We start from the raw sequence: 20,145 nt of genomic DNA, 5'->3' as shown, positions 1-20,145 counted from the left end.
GGAGGGAGTTGCGATGGCCATTTCACAGGCTGCGAGTTCTGTGGGGGAAAGAGGTTGCTACAGGGCAAGTGCAGTGTACCGTTGGCACTTAATTAAAAAAAAAAAAAAAAAAAAAGAGACCACATGTATGAGGGGGTGGAAAGCAGACGAGGTATACTTTTCGACTGTCAAGATTTTCACTGGGTGTCCTCATGCATCTCTTATTTTAATCTGTATTACTGACATTTCAGGGCGACTACAGTTCAGTCAGACTTACATCCTGTGGGGTTGCAAGCTAGTGTGCTCATCTTGTTTGTGGGAGTAGACTATCATGGACTTTATGAAAGAAATATCACACAAGGCAATCAACAGTTGGGTTTACTTCATAGGATCTGGAAACCTTATCAAATTGTAAAGTTATAGGATAATCCTGTGTCACCCCACGTCATCCAGTTCCCTGTAACTGATATCCTTGCCAGCTGCTTTAAGTTAACTCCCATGCAAGATAACTTAGCAATTTCAGTTGTTATAAAGACAGGTGTAGTGCTACTGTCTGTTACGGTACGTTTCTTGTGGCTATGAAGGTGCTGGATGTTGTCTAATTAATAGATGTTTAAACTGTGCCATAAATTAAGTAACTACAGAAATAGGTAAATAATGGTTTTCTTTCTTTGGTTGGGGGGGGGGGGTGAATAGGGGACATGCAGTTTCATTAAAAGAGTCTGCTAATTTTACCAGGACACTAAGTTGTAGAATCAATTCTTGGGTGGGTCCTGCATATTTTCAAATGATTTTATTTGTCGAAATATCAATTTTGTAGTTTTTAAAAAAAAATTGCTGCCAAGAGCATTGCTCTAGTTTTATACATTGTGGTTTCTAATATATTTGTGGCAAACCATTGCAGACTGAAGTTAAGATGACAGACATTGGCAAAGCCTAAATGACGGGGAGACAAATAGGGATAGATTTTAAATATTGCTCTTACAATCTTGGAAAGTTGATGGAAGAATTTGCAGTAGCATGAATTTTCTGAAGGATGTGGAGTCTTAAACTCAAATGTTTGTCATTATTTAATGACTTCAATCCTCAGCTATTTAACAGAAAAGTACAGATTTTAGGAGGAACAAACCAAAGATAGGAGACAAATCCGGACATACTGCGAGGTCTGTATAGTTGAGAGGTATGAACCCAATTAACTGCTTAATCCTGTGTTCCAGGTAATAGCGAGATGGGGAGGATCTTCAGAGAGTTACTGACAGTTTAAGAGGGATGCCCTGAGGATGTGGTATTTAATTCTGTAGGCGTTGGTGTTCTTTTTGCCTTTGCTTTTTGAGTGCTGAATCTTATATTGTATGTCACTCTTGGTCTATTTGCAGGCTTTAAATATTTGATAGGTACTTGAAGTCTGACAACATGGGGTCTGGCAGCCTGAAGTAATGTGGTATGCTTAGTTTGGTCCTTCAGCATGCAGTGCTCGGCGGTAGAAGCTACATCTGGCATTCTTTTTTTTTTCATAAAGTTCTTGTCACTGAATTGCTTACAGGCTTGGAGCTTTTGTTTGTTGTGATTGATAACTTATAGCAGGAGACTTGACTATGGGCTGTTCTCTTGTACCAGCATTTATTCACGATGTGGGTGGGTTGTAGGACAGGCATGGTGATGTCAATGGGGGGGACTGTGGTAGACAGGACTGTGCTTACATCAACTACTAAATGTTGTAGGGTGATGATACTGTCAGTGTGTTACTTGTTAATGCTTTCAGTTGCTAAGGGGGATATGGAGGGTCACATATAAACTTTTTGAGTTTGACTGTCTGGGAGTGGAAATTTAGTAGGTTGAAATGTGTATGGTAAAAATGGACAGGAGTTGGGGAGGTAGATGAAGGGGGCTAGTTTGTGTCATTAGTGGGATGAGTTGTGTATGGTGAAACTGGACAAGAGTTGGGGAGGTAGATGAAGTGGGCTAAGTTGTGTTAGAATGTTTTTGTTTCATATGACTTACATTTCATTTTTCTTTGCAGATGGCGGTGCAATGGTGGGATTTTTTACGCAATTGCAGTCACAGATGGTTCAGCACAGAGGTTGTATCAGCGGATGGTGTGAAAAATGTGGTCTTATCAGGTGGAGGCACACAGTGGCTGGTGGTTGACTTGCCAGAATGAAGGAGGTCCGAAAGATTGATGAGGGTACTTGCTGTGGATATCTCGGATGCCAGAGTGGTGCACACCAAGGATACAAAGGACAAGGTACAGAGTGAACAATGGTCAGTGGCCTGTAAGAAGCAGAGTTGTGAGGTAGCTGATTTGGGAGGCTGGGTTGTTCATTTTATTTATGGTTATTATGCACTTGTATTTGGAAGTAAGGTATTTTGCTGGGGGAGGCTGGGTTGATGTTTGATAGATGGTATGTTAACAAGTATTTGTCTTGTACTCATTAAGGCATTTCAAAGTTGGTGCAGCCAGGTAGGGTAAGGCCAAGGGAGAATAGGGTATGTTGTGGGCAAGTTATAGCAGGGTTTGATATTTGCTTAGGGGTAGTTTTGGGTTTTACTGGTGGGAGGAGTGGCACCAATTTGAGGAGCGGGAGTAGTTACTAGGTTAATGGTTCTAAGGTTTTGATGAACTAGTCAGCTTCAGGTAAGTAAGATTCCTTAATCCAGAGTGCATTGCATGTTGCTCTTATTTAAGAGGAACATGGGTGATTGTTGCCCGTGTCCAAAAGGGATATAGGTGGAGCCGTGGGGGGAATTTACACCTCAAGTTTGGTAATAGGCTATAATAGTATGACTATGGATGTTGTTTTTTCTTAATTACAGTTAACAATGTTATTGGGAACCACTTGGCTGGGAAAAGAGTGATAATATTTATTTATACAATAGGTGTTTTACTGCAATCATTTGTTTTATTTTGCATGGGTATCAGTTGTATCGTGACTCTGAGGTGTGGAGAAAATCTTACAGGTAGTTTTAACACATCTTAAGTTTCACTGGTGTTTGTATACGGTAGTAAATACATTTTAAGCAGTTGATGAAGGAGATATGTCAGTGGTGGTGCATACTGTCATTAAGAAGTTATGATTATGTGTAAATGAAGTATTTGCAGTTTTTTCTTTTACAGATCCTTCGGAGGTTGCAAAGGAAGACGGGCTGACTGGGCATTACTTGGTAGGTTGAAGGAAGGTGGCTTTGATAGGTGAGAGAAGGCTTTGAGGTTGATGTCGGTTAATGGAGTGGTGTGAAAAGAGGTCATGGTCTTCTAGCAAGGCAGTCACATATGGAATTGTTTGTTATATTTTCTTCTCAACAGTTTTGGATGGGGAGCATCAGGAGTGAATTTACACTGTATTATTGTTTTCTAGGATTGACTTGGGTAGGATTGCAGCTTTCAGGGGTAGGGTATTAGTGGGTTGCATTGAGTAAGTGGGTTCAGGTGGTGAGCTAGATGGGGTGTCCTTGCATGGGAAGTGTGGCTTGATTTACTGTACTTGAAGGAGAGAAAGGGTATGGTTTATTTTCTACATTTTGGATGGAGTTGGCATGTCAATAATCTTGTTTCGACTAATGGCGTAGGGAATTTTCAAGTTCAGTATATTGCTGTTGGCATTCAAAGGTACTGATAAAACTAAGAGGGGTCAGATTGCTACAGCTATCATGGGGTTTAGGTGCCTTACTGTTTATAATGGGAAGTTGGTGTTAGCAAGGCAACTGTTAAATGGTATTGGAAAGTTTTCGGGTTGTTTCTACATGTCATTGGGCAAGTAAAAGGGGGTTGCTATGGGAAGGGTGGTACGCAATTGCTTTTATTTAGTCTCGGTGGTTGGGGGTTGAGTTTTCCTGGTCCAGTGGCAGGTCATGCCCTTGTAATCATTAGGAAATTGCCAGGGGCTGGTAATATCCTGGTAATTATTGTACACCAAATGATGTTTGGGCTTATCTCCTAATGGTGGCTAGATGATGGAATTTTGGTGGAGAGAGGGGGGGCAGCCTGGTCAGGCTGGTGGGCAGAGAAGAGGGGCAGGCTTGCCCTCTTCTGTTCCCCCTCTGGTGATGGATGTGCAATTCAATAAGTTAGGAAGGAAAGTGAGCGGTTGCTCTGGTGGACAAGTTAAAAAGCAAGATGAGCTGCTTATATGGATGGTGGTGTAATTCAATAAACTGAAGGTGAGTGGGAATGCTGCCTCATTAGTGCTGTAATTCAATAAATTGAAGGTGAGCAGGAATGCTGCCTCGTTAGTGCAAGGATAAGTGAGCAAGTGGGGGGGGGCGCTGCTTATTCAAGGGTGAGCAGTACGCTGCCCTTATGGTTATTTTATGTCTTTCATGGATGTTATTATCACCTGTGTCATGTTTTGGTTGAAATTTATAACTACTGGTTGACATTCATGCTTATAGAAGTGTAATAAGGGTCATCAAATGTCATTCGGTGTTGTGTGTGTATTGAAGTGGAGCAGGACAAATGAGGTTTGGAACAGACCCTTTTGTCCCGGGACATCTTCAGTGTGGTGTTAGATACATGGGTTAGGAGGGATTAAAAGAATAAGGGTAGGATAGGGTTAAATGTGTGGGAGGGATGTTAGGAGGAAATGAGGTAAGAATAGGGAGGGGATTAGAGGGTTTTGTTAAGTGTAACTGAAATAGGAGTCACATTTTGGTGTGAACTTGCTACCCTGCCTCCCCTCCCCTTTTTATTAGCAGGGATAGTGTGTATTTTAGTGGGGAAGGTGGAGAAGAGGTGCAGGCTTGCCCTCTTCTGTTCCCCTTCTGGTGATGGATGTGCAATTCAATAAGTTTGGAAGGAAAGTGAGCAGTTGCTCTGGTGGACAAGTTAATAAGCAAGATGAGCTGCTTATATGGATGGTGGTGTAATTCAATAAATTGAAGGTGAGCGGGAACGCTGCCTCATTAGTGCTGTAATTCAATTAATGGAAGGTGAGCGGGAACGCTGACTCGTTAGTGCAAGCATAAGTGAGCACATGGGGAATGCTGCTTATTCAAGGGTGAGTAGTACGCTGCCCTTATGGTTATTTTATGTCTTTCATGGACGTTATTATCACCTGTGTAATTTTTTGGTTGAAATTTATAACTACTGGTTAATGATCATGCTTATGGAAGTTTAATAAAGGTCGTCAAATGTCATTCATTGTTGTGTGTTTATTGAAGTGGAACAGGACAAGTACTTATACTCTAACTAATGTAAGTATGGCAGATGTAAACACTGGCTGGCTAAAAGCATCCAAGCAGAAATAGAATTCCGCATCTATAATTACGTGTCTGTGCTGCAGCTTTCAGGCTGAGAATAATATAATATCAAGTTTAAAAATTCATTAAAAAATCTCCTTCTAATTTGAACTAAAAGAATCATGAATAGTTTAGATCAAACAGACGTGACTTGTGAAGAATAAACAAACATATTTTTAAGTAAAGCATTCAGCTGTGGTATATTTGGTTGTTTAGTTACATGATGTGACATTTAACTGTGTTTCAAAGGTAATCCATAACCAATGACTTTAGATTGTTGTTCACTATAATCATGCAGCTGCATTAAAATACAGTGATTTAACTCAGCTGACCACACTGTACCAACATTAAGAAGTAGAATGCATATTGAAGTCATAGCCCTGAGCTTTCAGTCCATTATAACCATAAATTGTTGGATTATATTGTGCGATATGTGCAAAGATGCAAAATAGCTCACATTTGGTACTCTTTCTCTGACTGATCTCTAGGGAACAGAAGTGTTTACTGTGGTGGCTTATGATGGAGATCGTGGAAATCCCAATAGTATTCAATATGCTATAGTGAATGGTATGTATCTTTAATATATAATTAGTTCTATACCAGGAAGCAACATACTCAAATAGTGAGAGTCCTATGAGTGCTAAGCGTCTTAGCAATAGTGTGTTACTCTGCCATAAACAGACGTTACAAGAGTAACACATTTGTTCATACTAAAGCAGCTTTCATCGACTTAGAATGTATAAGTATTCAGTTTTATATCAGAATGGTTAAACATTGAATTTTATAGTGCCAACTGGTCAGATATTATTTGCAGTACCCTTTCTCAGCTATGTTTTAGTTCAATATTTCACCTCTGGCTCTGTTTACAATGTAAGGGATTAACTGTTACTAGGGAATGATGCTATATAATAGTAACTTTCAAAATGCAAATAGACACCAGTGCTAGAGTGACATTAAGCCATGAGTCAATATTATGGATATATTATTGTCAATCACAGATTATTCTAATACTTTCAGGCAAAGTATTTGATCCACCCCTTAACTCACCTACACTATGTTATTAATGGTAATTCTAGGTAATAGGTAGGACAAAACGTGGTAATAATTGCCATCTGTTTTCTATTAGAATGATATACTACAGCTAGCATATGTGCATGCAGACACACACGCGCGCACACACACACACACACACACACACACACACACACACACACACACACACACACACACACACGCGCACACACACACACACACGCACACGTTTACTAAGTGGATGGCAAGTACTGAACAATTTTATTTTATTTTATGCAAAGTCCAAACTGCTTGTATTGCCCCCCCCCCCCCCCGGGCATCAGTGTTATGGTCTCAAGATGTACACTACTGTCACAGTTATATGAAAGACAGAGCTACACACCTCCATTACCCCAATAAATATTATTTTATCGTCATAATCATCAGATACTTTTGTGTCAACTTTAACAAGTTGTCACAATCAAAAAACTCATAGATCATGTATAAATAAGACAACACAGATTTACTTGAAATCATAGCTGGTAAAAGAGGCAACTATTCTACTAAACAGCATACTTTGTTTTGTCAGTGTTGTACACAAACAACACAAATATCTAGCTCTATATAATTTACATAATGAATCTGACAGTCATTAAATGTAAAGTGGGGCAGATGTCTTAAACAGAAATACACACAAATAATCTTTACACTCATTTATTTAATTTGTACAACCATATAGTTGCTAATTTCTACCTTTTTCCTTACTACTCATCCCACTGTTGTCTATCAACCTTTCTCCACCTGCTATCTCAAAATCTTAACCCTGTAATAGCCATCACATCCGGCCACTTCTCCGAACTGCAATACCTCTTCCCACTTCAATAATGCCTGTCTCAGTCATCTCTGCCCTAATCCTGCTTCCACTATTCATCCTACTCACTATCACATCATCTCCCACACTCTTAACCCCTCTTCACAAAGCTCCCACCAACCACACATACATACCTTCTCTTATCCACAGCAACTCATAGCTATCTCTGCATCTATCTTTCCCATGAACACCCTATTCCCTAAAATAAAAATTCCTCCCTCCCACTCACTAACATCTAAAAACAAAGCAGTACCTTAACACCTTCCCACTAAAAATGAAACCTCATTATTTCCCTATGACCCTGCTCCTGTCAGCTGGCATGCATCCAAACCCAGGACCTACTACTAACTCAACCACTTTACTAAATGCCTCTCCCAACACTAGTCAGTCATCCACAACTAATAAACAAGTCTCTTTTTATTTTATCATTTTATCAGTACTCGAAACATCCGTAACAAAGTAAGCCAAATTCTTGCATGGATATCTCATCATACCCCAGATGTTATTTCTGTAACTGAAACTTGGCTAAAACCCCAAAACCTAGATAAAGACATTCTTCCCCCTGGATACAATATACATTGCCTTGATCTCGTAATCAAGAAAGGTGATGGAGTTGCCATAGTTTACTCAAATGACCTCACTTCCCATCCTTTACACTGGTTGAACCACTGGCAGCTAACCCTAAGCTTAATGACTATACTACCATTACAGCAGTAGCCATCTACATTCCACCAGGGTTTAACATTCCCCTGCTGGAAAATATACTCTCATATCTCTCTCAAAACATCTCTAATGAAGCCATCCTTCTTGGGGACGTAAACATTAATTGGCAAACCCTGAGTAATCCTAACTCTCTACACCATATAAATCTATATGGATTTACACATCTAATCTCTCAACCTACCCATAATAATAACTCCCATTCCCCAAGCTCCCTAATAGACTGGATACTTGTTTCAAATCCCTGCAATACCATAATCCAGAAACACTTCCTGACTCCCTGAGTGATCACTCACCTATAAAAGTGCTCAGATATACTTCTCTAAACTACACAGGGTTATCATCTGCTGTAAACTTTCCAACTTTAATCCTGAAACATTTAGAACCCTCCTCTCTAAAGTTAAATGGAGCTTCCTCACCCAGCTCCCACTAGAAGAAGCAGTCAAAGCCTTCAACTCAACTTTCCTTAACATCTTAAATTCATTAGCCCCACCCAGAAAAGTTTGGATAAAAGCTAACATATCACCCTGGCTATCTAAAACCACTTGCACCCTTTTGAAAATCAAAGCTATGGCTTGGAAAATATATGTACAATCTAAATGCCTCACTAATTTGCAAAGGTATAAAGAACTTAGAAATCAAACAAAAAAACTCATCAACAAAGACAAAAGAAAATTCTACTATAATCCCCCAACAACATTAAAATCTGATCCAAAAAAAATTCTGGAATGCTATAAACCAAATACTCCATCCTGGCAACTCATCTTCATCCAATCCATGCCCAGTCAGGTCACCTGAAGAGACAGCCAAGACCTTTAACACCTATTTTATTGAATCGATATCCAAACTATTTAACCCCAACCTCAAACCCTCGAACACCAATACTCCTAACTTCTCTGAACCTTCTTCAACTACTAACTCTATAAACACCTACTCCCTTAAACCGGTTTCCACTACGTATATTAAAACTCTGCACTCTAAGCTAAAACCATGCCCTGTATCTGCTGACAATATCCCTTCATATTTTCTCCAGATAGCAGCTCACCCCCTTGCTCTGCCTGTATCTATCCTAATAAATCACTCCATCTCTGAATCTAAAGTTCCATCAATCTGGAAACAATTCTATACTCTTCCTATTCATAAAGGAGGTAACTCCTCAGAAATCTCCAATTTCAGACTAATTTCTATCCTCTCCCCTCTCTCTAAAGTCCTGGAGAAATGTATACACAAACAAGTTATGCAATATCTCATACAGAAATAACTACTCACACCTACACAGCATGGTTTCCGACCCAAGCATAGTACCACCACAGCTCTACTATCCTTCCTCAACATTATTACTCTAGCCAAAGATGATCATAAAATCATCTCTTGTCTATTCCTTGACCTCTCAAATGCTTTTGACACTGTGTCTCACTCTCTGCTACTAAACAAACTAAAAGACCTTAACTTCTCTCCTGGTACAGTTGCATGGCTCTCTAGCTACCTCACTGACAGACTGCAATCAGTGAGATGGCACTCTGAACTATCTATTCCCCTTCCAGTATGAATGGGTGTCCCCCAAGGATCCATTCTTGGACCACTACTTTTTAATATCGTCACCAACTTACTCTACTCCCCTTGTCCTCTGTCTACCATTGTCCAATGTGTGGATGACTCTATAGTCAGCATTATTGCCAACTCACCCTCCGAATGCCTATCAACTACCCAGTCATCCTTTAACTCAGTTGAGACATAGGTCTCAAATAAGCATCTCATCCTCAACCCTAAAAAAACAAAATTGCTACTCTTTCTTCCTAAAACCATTAACCACATCAAATCTCCCTTCTCCATAATGTCCCTAAAACAATACTCCTATTGAAGTCGAATCCAGCACAAAACTACTTGGCATTACCATTGATGATCAACTAAAATTTGATCTACACATAAATTGTATCAGAAAAACCCATCAGAAGCTAGGACTCCTGTATAGAAATAAAAAAATCCTCACCACTGAAGCTAGGCTCACTATTACGCATGCTTACCTTCTACCTTGCTTAATACTCACAAATCTCAACTCCTCTCTGCTTATCAAGCTAGAGTCAACTTATCACAAAATCAGCTAGATTTGCAGTTCAACAAACCTATAAATCCCACCACTGTCTCTCCCTAAAATATCTAAACCAGCTTGAACTACCTCATCCATTTCTTCAATCTCAGCTCTAAATCATACACTCCATTTTATGTCAGCCAGCTTTCTGTCCAGCCCTATCATCCCACATCTCCCACCATTCCCCTACAAGACATCTCCAGAGCTCAACCCAAGACCTATTCAATGTCTACAAACCCAAGTCAAAAACTGTGAGCAACACATATAGCTACCATCCCTCTACTGAATGGAACAAACTCCCACTTGAAATCAGGACCCTCGCACACCCGAAACAATTTAAATCTGCCACCAAAGAGTATTTTAAAAAGGGTCTATATCAGCTTATCAAAAGCTGATAAGAGCAAATGCTCTTTGATCGAACCCTAGATGCCGAACAACCAAAATAGTGAAGACATGGAACAGCGATATTTTTTCCCAGGGAAAAAAATCGCTGGGCTGTTTTCAGCGGTTGGACATTTCCTCCACTGTGGGCGATCTTGGAGTTGGTAAATTTAAGTAGGGGGTGGGGGCAAAGCCCCCCACTTTATGTTGTGTTTTCATTTGTTGTTGTTTTATTTTTTTTTTGTGGAACAGTGATTTTTTTTTCCCTGGGACCTGCCAGTGTTCTCACCCTGTCTGACCACATCCATCTTACACAGTAACCATCTATCTCCATTACTCCTTACCCCCCCACCCATAATCACCCTTATCTCCCCTTCTCAACTTACTCTGTTCCTTCTCCCCTATTTCTAAACTTTATTTCTTATTTCCAAATCTATAAATATCTCTGGAGTTACTGTTACTGTTTATGTAATACATAATACTTAGTATATATAGCATACTCCCTATGCTTTTTATCTAACTTCCTATGCTTTTGTGTTATCTCCTTTTTGTTTTTAGACTGTTAAACTCTTGTGACTACTGCATGTGTTTTAAATTACCAGGGTAGTCTATGTTATGTTAAATTGTTTGTACTATTTGGAGCTTTTCTCCCTGGGCCTCCGCTGAAAAAGGGCTTTAGCTCAGTCAGACACTTCCGGTCAACAATTGTAAAATAAATAAGGTGGCTATGAGCTCCTTATATTTATTGCATTCAAGCAATATATGACTTTATATGACCCAATGGAGTAAACTAATATCTATGTATCAATCCATCTATTGATATAAATATATGTCATCTATATTTTATATATAAATATATATAGATATATATTTCTAATGAGGAGTTTGTCTTTGAAGTTTAATTTTGTGGTTGCATTCACTACAATGTGTTATATTATAGAAGCAGGCACAGTACTTTTCTGAGATTTTTCTACTGTTCATCATTGTGATGCAACTATATTATGGTGATATGAGGGACTTATCTCCTCTGGAAAAAAAAACATATATAAGGATTTTTGCTTTTGACATTTCAATATTCATATTTTAAACACTGGTGAGGCAAAGGACTTTTTCCCTTTAAGGACATCAAGTGTTTCGGCTACACGGCATCTGAATGTCCATGACTTTACTTTTTTAAGTCTTTATGGCTACATTTAGGCTGATAAAGCCAAATCCACTCAAGCATAGCCAAACTATTACTTATGCTGTGCTGATGAGGGGAATAAAAAGGTAGAAACATGCATGTCCACAGCTAGTGGGTTTGCTTTTATTAGCCTAAAGGTAACCATGAAGACTTAAAAATTAAAAAGCCATGGGCATTTAAAAGCCGTGTAGCTGAAACAATTGATTGCATTTGCATATATCCCATAGGCCTCTGTTACAGGAGGTTTAAGGTATCACACAGTGAAAAGTCTAGCTGGGTTGGAAGATGCCTCGTATGCCAGACAAAGGTCACCTCTTAGCAGTCTGTAGTGTACTGTGTATAGTGACAGGACTTTGAGTCAGTCCATGTAGGACATGTTGTTTAGGTCTTGTATGCTTTTAGTAAAATATCTCTGTGGGTGTTTCAGTTGTTGCATGTGTCTTGACTGATAAATCCAAAGGGGGCATTATATTCAATGACTGGCCTAATGAGGATTGAGTAAAGTTGGACAATGAAATTACACTGTCATAATAGAAAATGGAGGCAACAATTAAAAAGATCAGATCTGAACGCTGCCTCTAGCCTTGTAAAAATAGACTCAAACACAATTAAAGCTGTAAGTTGAAATTCTGACTTACTTAGTGTGAACTGAAGTTTGATGAGCTCAAGGGGGGCATAGGTAGGTACTAGGCTGTCTGCCCAAAGACATTTATAAGCCAAGCCAGAATGTGTTGGCTTTCACCACCCCCTTAGATTAGTTCCCTGTGCATCTGTCCAGCAGAGCCACTGAAGTGATCCCCAGGGTAAACTTTGTGTTTCCCTTTCAGCTTTCTGCATGTGGTATCACTTTGGAAGGAGTAAACTCCACAATGAACACTGATACACATCCACCACTACCAGTGACCTCACAATTGCCCTTTGACCCTCACATTACTATAGTTATGTTGCCTCATTAACAAAATGGGCAATGTGGTGTTTTGAGCATGTTATTAATGTTGTGGCAGTGCCGAGTATTCATGAAAGCCAGTAAGCTAAATAAAATGTGACTGCCATTAGCATTGAGGATTGATATATGAACTGTTAATCAGCAGCTTCCTGCAGTCAAGGGTGTGATTCTGTCAACCTCCATTTGCCTGCTGTGTTATTCTGAGCAAATCACTTAACCAGATACTACTCCAGGGCAGCTGGGAAATTGAGCTAACTGTAACTGGTTGGTAGTGACAACTTTGTTGCTCACATCCCTGACCTTCATACTAGTGCACCGTGAATACTGTACCCCTCTAGCAAACACGTTAACAAGTTAACAGTATCAGAAAAAAAAGTTAAGTTGAGAGACCAGGGAACCTATTATAGTAAGTTCTTAATTGGATCTTCAGTTAAGGAAACGTTTTCCCTAAAATCTCTTTCTCTCTCTCTTTCTTTTTTTGTGCTTGAATCAACACCCTCAACTTATAAGAAATGACCAAAGTATTGTAGTTTTGAAAATAAATAATCTACCCAGGTATCTTGCTACTTATCACACCGGTTTGTTGTTTAAACTGCTAATGTAATTATCACTAACTATCTCTAACCTTGCTTTCTAATATAGCGAAAAATTACAGTAAGATGTGATATACTCTACCTTATCCTTATTGTCATGTGTTGTTTCCTTGAAGTGTTCTTTGTGTCACTCACACAGGTCATATCGAAAAAGCATTAGGACATTCACATGGTTAAACAAACAAACAAATAAATAAGTACATTTTCCAGTAGAAATTTTCATTTTGACAGTCTTATCTGGTATTTGATATGGCTAGTGTCTGTCTGTCTGTCTGTCTGCTACTGGATTCACTTCACTTGACTGAAAACTCATTTGATCGAAAACTCATTTGACAGAAAATAGTAGTGGCAGTGTATATGTCCTCTTCCCCACTGTGGTATGACCCTGGAGTTAGTGTATATAGTTAGGGGTGTGTGGGGGGCACAGACCCCCACATTGGGGGGTGTGGGGGCAAAGCCCCACACCTAAGTTGGTTAAACACTACTTACTGACCCTCTTAACAGGCACTGGACAATATAAAACCAAGCTAGGTGGGGGCTTCAGCCCTCCACACCCCCAAATGTGGGAGGCTGTGCCCCCCCCCCGTAACTATATATATACTAACTCCAGGGTTGCACTACAGTGGGGAAGAGGGCATATACACTGCCACTACTATTTTCTTTCAAATGAGTTTTCGATCAAATGAGCTTTCGGTCAAGTGAAGTGAATCCCTGGCACCATAGTTAGTCACATTTTATGACAATGACAGAATGAATAATTTAAATAAAATTAGTGAAGTCCATGCAACTATTGCCCACTATTCGCCACAAGTATCCATCTTAACTGAAACCTAGCTCAAGAAATCCTACCCCCAGGCTTCAATATAATAAGTCATGATAGAACCCTTAAACATGGCGGTGGTGTTGCAATACTATACAAAGATAATCTAAAACTTGAAAGTCTCAACTTTCACCCCACCAATTACTTCAAATATGGAAATACTAATCAATCACCTACAAATAAACTTCAGAAGAATATTAACATTATAGCCATCTACCTTCCCCCATGTAACAACCCATCCACCATCAAGGATTTACTAAGGTGGTGTTCTTCTACTCTGAGAAAAGAATCTATTATAATGGGTGATTTTAACTTTGACTGGAACACAATCTCCTCTTAACAACCCCTCAAATCACATTCACCTCTTTGACTTTTCCCAATTAATTCTCAACCCAACTAGGGTTGACAAACGCTCTAATAAACAATCCATTCTTGACTGGGTTCTCTTCAATTCCAGTCCAGACTCTTATCACTCAGGCGGTCTTCCCAACAGTCTAAGTGATCACCATCCAACCTATTTACTAAAACAACAATCCTCTCCCCCTAGAGAAATTATATTTAAACCTGTCCATAATAAAACTAATTTCACTCCAGAAACCTTTTCTTCACTACTCCAACAAGTCCACTGGATCCCCTAAAATATCCCCAACACGATCTAGTGGTTCAGTACTTCAGTGACAAATTCCCTTCTATTTGAAATACACTAGCTCCCCTCAGGAAAACATGCACAAAAATAAGATACACTCCCTGGCTCTCTTCAGAGACCAAAAGGCTCCTCAAAGAGAGAGACAGGGCATGGCATAATCACCGACTCTCAAAAAACCCAACTTCCCTTCAAAAATTCCAGCAACTTCATAATTTAGCAAAAACACAAATCAAACATGACAAAAAACAACACTATACAACAATCCAAAACAAGTACCATAATAACCCCTAAAAAGTCTGGAGTTCCCTTAACCAGCTCCTTAAATCTGGTCAAGCCTCCACTCCTAGTCCTAACCTAACTAACTCACCAGACAATATTGCCACTCAATTCATCAATCACTTTAATTCCATAATATCACTTGTAAAAGACAATAATAATTCACAGTTATCTCTACCCATAAATCTTGAAACCAATCCTGATTCCTTCAATCTTCAGCCCATACAAACTCACTATATCAAAAAACTCCTATCCAAACTTAAAAGCTTTTCTACTTGTCCTGATCAACTACCCAATTAATACCTTAAACTTGCTGCAGGTGCTATTTCTTATCCTATATCTATCCTTATAAACTGATCTATTACTGAGCAATATGTGCCATCTCTTTGGAAAGCATCCCATGTTATCCCTCTTCACAAACTGACTATAGACCCATTGCCATACTCTCCCCACTAGCTAAAATACTGGAAAAATGTATTCACTCACAACTTCTTAATCATCTCTTGAAAAATAACCTCCTGTCCCCCACGCAACATGGTTTCCACCCAAAACATAGAACAACAACTGCTGCAATTAGTTTCATAAATACAGTGAACCAACATAGGAACAACGGGTTACTTACTTCCTCTATATTTCTCCACTTATCTAAGGCTTCGATACAGTCTCCCACAAAAAAACTTATCCACAAGCTAGCCTTCCTTAAGCGCTCTTAATCAACCCTTTCCTGGTTCATCAGTTACTTAACTAACTGCCAACAAGCAGTTAGATGGTATAATGAACTATCTTCCTCTCTAACTATCTCTGTTGGTGTACCTCAAGGTTCTATTCTTGGTCTCCTTCTCTTCACCATATTCACAAATAGATAAACTCTGCCCCCCTTCATGCTACTTTAAATCAATATGGGGACGACTCCTCCCTCATATGCACTGCTTCATCATTACCAACTCTTCTCACTAAAACCCAACAATCCTGGACACAGAAAGATACCTTAACAATTCATAACTTATTCTTAACCCTTCTAAAACAAAACTAATGCTTTCTTCCAGTAGCAAAAACTCTATTGACCTTACTTCATTCTCTGTTTATTCATCTAATGATATCTGCATTGAGCCAGTTGAGTCCACAAAGCTACTAGGAGTCACCACAGACAAGGACCTTAAACATGATAAATATTTAGCCCTAGTCATCAAGAAAGTACAACTCAGACTTGGCTTCCTGTATAGAATAAAGCCCTTCCTAACTGATACCACTAGATACGCCATCAGTAGAACTCACCTTCTATCTGCTTTCTTACATACCTCACCCATTTTTACTAACTTAAGAAAATGCAACTTAACCAAACTAGAATCCTGTTACTATAAAGTAGCCAGATTCACCTCCAGCCACCCTGCAAGAACCCATCACTACACTTTACTATACAAACTAAACTGGCTGGAACTTCCCAACCTGTTAACCTATTACCAGCTAGTACTAACTCATTCTACTGTGCTTCACCCTGATAACTGTCCAGCTATTAGCAAACTAGTTCTGGCTTATTCTAGCAGCAGGTCTTTAAGGTCTTTTAACAAATTGCTTTTGAAGGTCAGAAGTTGAGTAACACTTATTCCCTATACTCACACAAAGTTGTCGAAGCTTGAATGATATAACTCAACATACACTCAACATAGGTTCATAGGTAGGTACTAGGCTATTGGCCCAAGGGCCTAAGTAAGCCTAGCCAACAAGGTTCCCTGGCTTATGCCACCCAAGAAAGTTATTTTCCTGTGACCCTGTCGAGCAGATCCACAGAAGTGTTCCCCTGGGTGTATTTCCTGTTTCCCATCCACTTATCAAGATTTTTGTTGAAGAGTGCTAATGAGGAACTTTGCTTGACATAGATGGGTAGCTTGTTCCAGAGTATGAGAAGTCTCTGGGACAGGAATCTATCCCTCCAGCATGCCCTGTTTATTATGGTTACAAGGTTTAGGTCCCTAGAGTGTGTAGCTCAGAGGGATTGGGATTTCTTTAGGTGTAGCATGTCCAACAGCTCTGGGTTTGACATAGCTTTATATGTTAGGCAGAGATCATCTCAGAGTAGGCGATATGCTATGGAGTAAAGTTGGAGTTTTTTGAGATGGTTAGTGTAGGGCATCTGTTTGAGTCCAGTAATCCTCTTTGTGAGGAATTTCTGATGCCTTTCCAGCTGCTGCAGATGTCTTGTGAGGTACATTCCAAAAGGGGCATTGTACTCTATAATGGGTCTAATGAGTGTCCACTGTGGCGATGTAATTATCAAAGGAGAGACTACTGTCCACCTGGGTCCCCAGGTCTGTTATCACACATTCGGAGTTAAGTAGACTGACACTTATGTGGTACTTCATGGGTACAGAGTTTTTACCAAAGAGGATGACAAAGCACTTTTTGGCATTGAGCTTGAGGCAATGGCTCTGACACCAGACATCTGTTTCAGTGAGGCCCTTCTGTAGGATGTCCACATCATTTGGGGACTCAACTATGGCTCCTAGTTTGCAGTCATCTGCAAACTTCATTAGCCAAAGGCCTTCTGTGTTAGCCTGTATGTCAGAGAAGTAGATACCAAAATAGGAGAGGTCCCAGGACTGAACCCTGTGGTACTCCACTTGTTACTGGTTTGAAGTCAGCGACTTTTACAGTGTGGGTTCGGTCAGTGAGCCAGTTGGCAACCCATCTTGTTACGTAGGGATTTATACCTAGTTTAGTGAGTTTAGCTATCATTCCAGAATGGGGGATGGTGTTGAAAGCCTTGGCGAGGTTAAGATAGGCTGTGTGAACCACCTTACCCTCGTCTACAGCTTTGGTGACTGCCTCAAAGAAGTCGATCAGGTTCAGGAGGCATGATCTGACTTTCCTAAACCCGAACTGGGTGGGGTCCAGAGTTTGGAGGTTACCAATGTCTTTGTTTACGAGTTCCATGATGATACATTCCATGGCCTTATAGACCAGGTTCTTCAGGCTAATAGGGTGATAGTTCTCGGGATCAGTGGTGGCTCCCCCTTTGTGGAGTGGGATAACAGTTGCTGTGCACCATTCAGTGGGCACAAAGCCTGATGTAAGACTATGATTGAATATGGTGCTTAGGTGGGGAGCCAGTTCGTTTTGAAGTTTGCGTAAAATGCAGCCTGGGATGTTGTCCGGTCCCATGGATTCTTTGTTTTTGGCTTTAGAGAGTGCAGCTTTTATCTGTGTAGTTGTGATTACAGGGACTCTGCATTCTTCCTGTATAGTTATGAGCCCTTTAGGGGGTGAGAGGGGTGGTAAAGTTAGCACTGAACCTAACTGCCAGGATGTTGGCAATATCAGTTGGTTCTGTAATTTTCATGTTGTGCTGTAACTCAGAGCAGATCTGGGTGTTGCCATTGAGGTTCTTGACATAGCTATAGGATGCTTTGTGGATGTCCCTAGAATCCGTGGCGATTTTGTTTTTGTAGCTAGCTTTGGAGGATCTTATAAGGGATCTCAGCTTCTTACTGAGGCTGACCAGGAAACTCCTCCACTCATGGGATTTTACTCTCTTTTGCAACAGTTTCTTCCTTCTCTTCTGTTTGGGATAGCATGATCCATGCACTCGTGTAAGTGCTTATAGAGCGCATCTGTGTAGGATTCAGCAGTTGTAACTGTATTGCCCATCTGCATGGATGTCATGAAGTTCGCCACTTCTGTCTTAAGATGCATGAAGTTGGCTTTGGAGAAATTTTTTACCATGATTTCCTTAATGGGGGGTGGGGGCAGGATGTGGATATCTATGGTGATTAGCTTATGGTCGGATCTGACCAACGAGGAGTTGACTTCAGGTGTGGAACACAGGTCACTCATGTTGGTAATGACTAGGTCTAGGATATTGTTGCCCCTGGTGGGGGTGTGGATACATTTATCCAGGGCATTGAAATTTATGAATTCCAGAAAGCGCTGAGTGAAGGAGTTGGTACATGAGTAGTTTTCCCAGTTAATGGTGGGGTAGCTGAAATCACCTACTATTAGGGTGTTTAGTTGAACCCTAATATTTTCCAGTATATCAAGAAATGAGGAGTGGGAAGCCTGGGGCATGGTGAGGGATCTGTAGCAAGCTACAATTTGGATTGCAGTTTTGCCCAAAGTTAGTTGCACTTGGATAACCTTGGATGCATTATGCTGAGCAACTAGCCTGGAGGTGTGGATATCCTTAATGAATATGGACACACCTCTGCCTTTGGTGTTCTGGTCCAGGTTAGATGGCTGAAAAGTGTGGTATGAGTTATAGCCTGGTAATGCTGGGGTGCTCTCTGGATTCTTGAACCAGGTCTCAGTCACTGCACAGATATCAATGTTCTCCATTTTAAGGAGTGCCTCGAGGGAGTGCATTCTGAGATTTAGACTTCTAGCATTGAGTAGCATTACCCTCAGTTTTTGCTTTCCTGTTCATGCTACGGTGGTGAATTTGTCATTTGAACCTTGCCTAAAAAAGACACTGTAAGGGCAGCAAAAGCCTTAGCCAGTGTCCGGAATCCCAGGGGTGACAGGCGCAGGCCATCTCTGGCACAGCATCATGGTCTGTTGACTATGTCCTCCCAGGCAGATAGATACTGGATCCCCTTAGAATGACACCAGAGGTTTAGCCAATTGTTGAAGTCAATCATTTTGTCCTTGTACTTCGGTATCATTCTAGGCGATAGCAAGATGCTACTCAGGGTTAGGGTCTTACCTGCCTGGGCTACATGATCAGAGAGCTCTTCCATGTCCCTTTTCATGTAGTCCAGAGAGGTACGTCTCAGGTCATTCATACCAACATGGACAATGACAGAGTTCTTGTTGTGGAATGACCTGAGTGCGTGGGTTATGTGGCGGATCCTGGCACCCGACAGGCAGCTGACAGTAACCTTCTCCTTGTTTAGCCTAGTGAGTGGGACATCAGTGTGCCTGATAGAATCACTAGTATGTTGGGTGCGTTGTTTTGCCTTATGGGCTGTGGTTGAGTGGCACACTGAGTCTGTGGGCTATGTGTCATTTGGGTTGTGTTGGCGGCTGGAGGTTGCTTGCGTTTCTGCTTTGGAGGTCTCTGTTGCTTGAGCAGATTATTATTGATAGCCTCCGTGAATGTTTTTGTGTTTCTATGTGTGGATTTTGGTGGTGTAGGTTTAGTGGGACTATGTGAAGAGTGTGATGTAGTGCAAGTGTTTATCTTCTCCTCTTGACTGTCAAGTTCAGTCTTGCAATACTTCTAAATGTAAACAACTACTAAGGGAACAGCTGAAGAACACTTCGGTCTGCTCCTGCACTAGACTTGATTAATAATTTTACATATACCTGTTGTGCATCAGTGTGTGTGATATACTTTTAAGAAGTTTTCCAGTGAGTCAGTACACGTATGTAAGTACAGAGCACGTGGAAGCTAGTGTGCCAT

General features: G+C 40.5%; 1 protein-coding gene across 5 annotated transcripts in view; it reads left to right on the top strand.

The window, feature by feature from the left end:
- CDHR1 (cadherin related family member 1) overlaps positions 1 to 20,145 on the top strand; it is a 532,835-nt gene that overhangs the window by 197,992 nt on the left and 314,698 nt on the right. For all 5 annotated transcript variants that reach the window (XM_044056525.1, XM_044056524.1, XM_044056526.1 and 2 more), the window contains one exon: positions 5,703 to 5,781. In XM_044056525.1, the coding sequence (XP_043912460.1) occupies positions 5,703 to 5,781 (79 nt within the window). The remainder of the gene's footprint in view (positions 1 to 5,702; positions 5,782 to 20,145) is intronic.

Source organism: Protopterus annectens, chromosome 14.part0, assembly GCF_019279795.1.
Source record: "Protopterus annectens isolate FY-2018-M chromosome 14.part0, PAN1.0, whole genome shotgun sequence".
Taxonomy (NCBI): domain Eukaryota; kingdom Metazoa; phylum Chordata; order Ceratodontiformes; family Protopteridae; genus Protopterus; species Protopterus annectens.
This window is presented reverse-complemented; position numbering and strand designations above follow the sequence as displayed.